Source organism: Apaloderma vittatum, unplaced genomic scaffold (assembly GCF_000703405.1).
Source record: "Apaloderma vittatum isolate BGI_N311 unplaced genomic scaffold, ASM70340v1 scaffold25513, whole genome shotgun sequence".
Classification (NCBI taxonomy): Eukaryota; Metazoa; Chordata; class Aves; order Trogoniformes; family Trogonidae; genus Apaloderma; species Apaloderma vittatum.
In genome coordinates, this window is record NW_009710213.1 from 5,700 (window position 1) to 9,225 (window position 3,526).

General features: G+C 54.0%; 1 protein-coding gene across 1 annotated transcript in view; it reads right to left on the reverse strand.

Annotated features, from left to right (window-relative positions):
• DBF4B (DBF4 zinc finger B) overlaps positions 1 to 3,025 on the reverse strand; it is a gene marked incomplete at both ends in the record, with an annotated part of 8,225 nt that extends 5,200 nt beyond the window's left edge. Inside the window, 4 exons of the mRNA XM_009867231.1 lie at positions 39 to 109; positions 1,007 to 1,076; positions 1,707 to 1,757; positions 2,834 to 3,025. Of these exons, the coding sequence (XP_009865533.1) occupies positions 39 to 109; positions 1,007 to 1,076; positions 1,707 to 1,757; positions 2,834 to 3,025 (384 nt within the window). The remainder of the gene's footprint in view (positions 1 to 38; positions 110 to 1,006; positions 1,077 to 1,706; positions 1,758 to 2,833) is intronic.
• Positions 3,026 to 3,526: the final 501 nt, after the last annotated feature.

Here is a 3,526-nt window from a genome sequence, read left to right on the forward strand (position 1 = left end):
GCTTGGAGCTACCAAGGGAGCCTGAGTTCCTCAATTACCTCCGTGTTCTGGCACCGTTTCCTCGCTCCCGAGACGGCACGCAGCAGCTGCTGAGCGTACGACAACATTTCTGTGCAGGTGGGATGTCAAGGAGCCATAGCTCGCCGAGAGGAGGGGAGCTGCCCCCCTCCACCCACTGCGGCACGAGCGTAACTCCCTGCCCGCGCCTGGGAAGAAGCACGCGGCGCCCGCTGGCCCCGCCACACGGTTAATTTGCCCCCCAGACAAGGAGCGCTTTGAGGGATGTGCTTTTTAGCAGAGCTGGAGGCTGGCTTTAAGATCCTGGGGAAAGAAGGCCGTCAGGAATTTCGCAGCACGCAGACCAGCCCCTGGCCTTTGAAAGCCAAGCGGTTCGGATCCCCGAGCCAGCTGCAGAGGAACGCGTCCGAGCAGCAGCTGCCTCCATCCTGCATCCAGACAGGCTCAGCCCCAGCTGTACGTCACTGTCGTCGGACACTCAGGAACCTTTTACTCCAGACCTATTATTAGAGGCAGAGTTCCACCATCTGTCTTGCCCGTCACCCCCTCCCCATTCATCACTCCAAAGGGAAGCGTTTTCCAGCACAGGGCCTCAAACATCAGCACTTCCTAATTAAAACCCGACCAAATCCTGCCGTTACCATCATCTGTACTCCCAAGGCAATTAGTAAAAACGGTCTTTTTTGGAACAAATTAAGGCACTGACCAAGCTATTAGCTTTTTCTAGCATTATAGCTTTAGTATATTCTGACATATTCAGTGCTTGCTGCTGTAAACACGACGGCGGCGTGTTCCTGCCATCCATGTCCATCTGGTTTTCGGAAGGGCACACCCAGTCAGCCACAGCCACGATGGCACCAGCCAAGAGCCGGGTCCTGCTGGCAATTTCTCCCCTCCCCGCCACGCTCGCTTACATCACTTCTGCTCCACCTGTCTCCAAAAAGCGCTCATTGCCAACGCCGAGCTGTCAGCCTGCAGAGAAGGATACCGTCCACGTGCACGATCTGGACTCCCCACAGGCGAGCGTTGGCGAGGATGCTGCTGCCACCGCAGGCGTCCTGCACAGACAGAGAGGTTTGGCACGGCACGGCTCGAAGCAGCAACGACCGTGCGAGCACACGCAGTTCTAAATCTAGTTTAGAGAGAATTTTTCCCCCCCTGGTTGACAGACCCTTGCATCCAAAAAAAAAAAATCGGGGTGCAGGAGAAAAGATTTGAACTCATGCTTTATCTGCCCCAAATTAACAGTCGCATCTAGGCCAAATTTTTTAATCCCTGCTAGAGCATGAGCTTCTAAGTGGGCACCGAGATTCTTTTTGGTCATTTGTGGTATCAGTGGGAGCCTTTTTGCCTCAGCTTCATGGCTTTAGTTCTTTGCAGGCTAAAAATTCATCTAACAACGGGGCTTGTGTTAATAATGCTCTTGCGTTGCGTGCCCAGATCACTGGAACAGGCCCTAGAAGTGTTAACACGGACGGATGACGTGGCTCCATGAAGAACAGCACTCGTGAAGAACTGCAAAATATTCTGCAGAGCCACAAGCAGCAGCTTCCTACCTTTACCAGCCCCACAATTTGCTCCCTCCAGCAGGCAGGGGCTCTGCAGAAGTGGCTGGCACTGGTTCCATGCTACTCAGCGGTATTTTAAACAGAACCAGCGAGAGAAAAGCTTGTCCAGGCACTGCTCACCTGATTCTTCATCGCCTTCTGCAGCAATTCCTTCCCCCTGCTGATCAGGGCCTGCAGAGAAAGAAGACAAGTGCTCCGTTAAAGCAAAGAGCTACCAGGAGGCAGCGAGCCGAAGCCAGCACGGTCGTCCAGCAAGAGCGATGGCTCGTGACTCCCGCTCTCTGCTGGGGAGGGGAGTCTGGCCAAGACCTCATCTCAAAGGCAGCAGGACCGAGCATTTCCAGGGAAGACAAACCCCATTAGAGCTACACCGAGCAGCTGTTCAGCCAAGGCTTTTATTGAACAGCAGTGACTCCTCCAGAGCGAGCCAAAAGGAAGCAGAAATTTCGCTCAGGGACTCCACCTGCCGCATCTGCCCGGGCTGGCAGGGGCTGGGAACACCCTCGCTGGCCCTTCTGAGGCTCACCTGTGAGCCAAGGATTTCAGGAAACAAGTTTTTTATAAGACAAACGAACAGCGCCGTGAACAAGGACAAGGGAACAAACATCGTGAGCGAAACCCCCCGACATCAGCTTGGGCTTCCCACCTGCAGGCAGGTCCCAGAGCTGGCAGAGGTGCCTGTGGGCCTGGGCTGGGGCAGCAGGGTCCCCCCACCAGTCACAGCTTCCAGCAGACACCAGCCTTCCTCACAGGGTGAACACTGGTGTCCGCTGGAAGCCACTTTGGCCACAAGCACTACCGACCCGAAATCCCAGCCCTAGGCTGGGACCTAGAGAAACTCCTGCTTGCAAAGATCTCCTCCCACATTGCAGAGGCTCTGTCCTACCCGTGTCTGTGAGGGCACATCCAGAGCCCGTGCTGCTTTCGTCCACATTTCTCTGTTTTTTTCTAGACACACCCCGGCATTAGGACGACCGCCGGTTCCGCTGGGAAGGCAGCCAAGCCCCCTCTATTCCCTTGGCCGTTTGAGGAGGTATCCTTGTTTATGAGCTCAAGCTGTGACGTGTGTTTTAGGAGATACAATGTCAGTGGGTACAAACAAAACCAGCCAGACCAGGGGGAAAAAAATCACCTCACAAGGTTACTCAGAGCAGGAACAAGTTCACCTTTCGACCCTGTTCTCAGGTTCTACCCTACAGATCCCTTGGGCCAGACTTAGGGATGGCCTAAACCTTTAGAGCTCTTACAGTGTCCGGTGGCTTCTGGTGAGGTCTGGTGTGGGTCCCTTTGGAGGTAGAAGGCATCGAGCTCACGGCTTTTGCATCTCCTGAAGTCACGTTGCTCCGCTTCTCGGTCCGAGTTCTGGCTTTGTCTTGTTTAGCTTCTTTGTTGCTGGAAACCACGTAGCTGACTTCTTTGCTGAGGAAGCTTTCGGTCACCTGCAGTGAGAGACGAAATAAAGCAGCAGCTCTGAAACTGTTCAACTCCGAGCTGAAAGAGTCCTGCTGATCGAGAAGCGTCACCTTTAGCTTAACTCCCTCCCCGCAAACAGGTAAGGGGCTGCTCAAAATACTCGTCTCTACAAGTAGTTCCTTCTTCCACCCCTTGCTAGTCCTGTGATGGGCAGAGAGCACACGGCCCAGGGGCACACTGAAAATAATCATTAGACCTTCACACTGAGGCTTCTGTGACCCTCTACTCCTCCAGCAAGTAAAGCAATAGCTAAGAAAAAGCCTCAGGCATCTCACATCGGTGAGTGAGAGGTGATGTCAAGAGAATAGAACACATTTTCATAGAATCATGGAATGGCCTGGGCTGGAAGGGACCTTAGAGATCATTTCATCCAGCCTCCCTGCCGCCAGGGAGCCACCTCTTGACTAGATCAGGGGACCGAACGGGAATTGAACCCGTAACCTTAGCGTTGTTAGCACCGCGCTCAA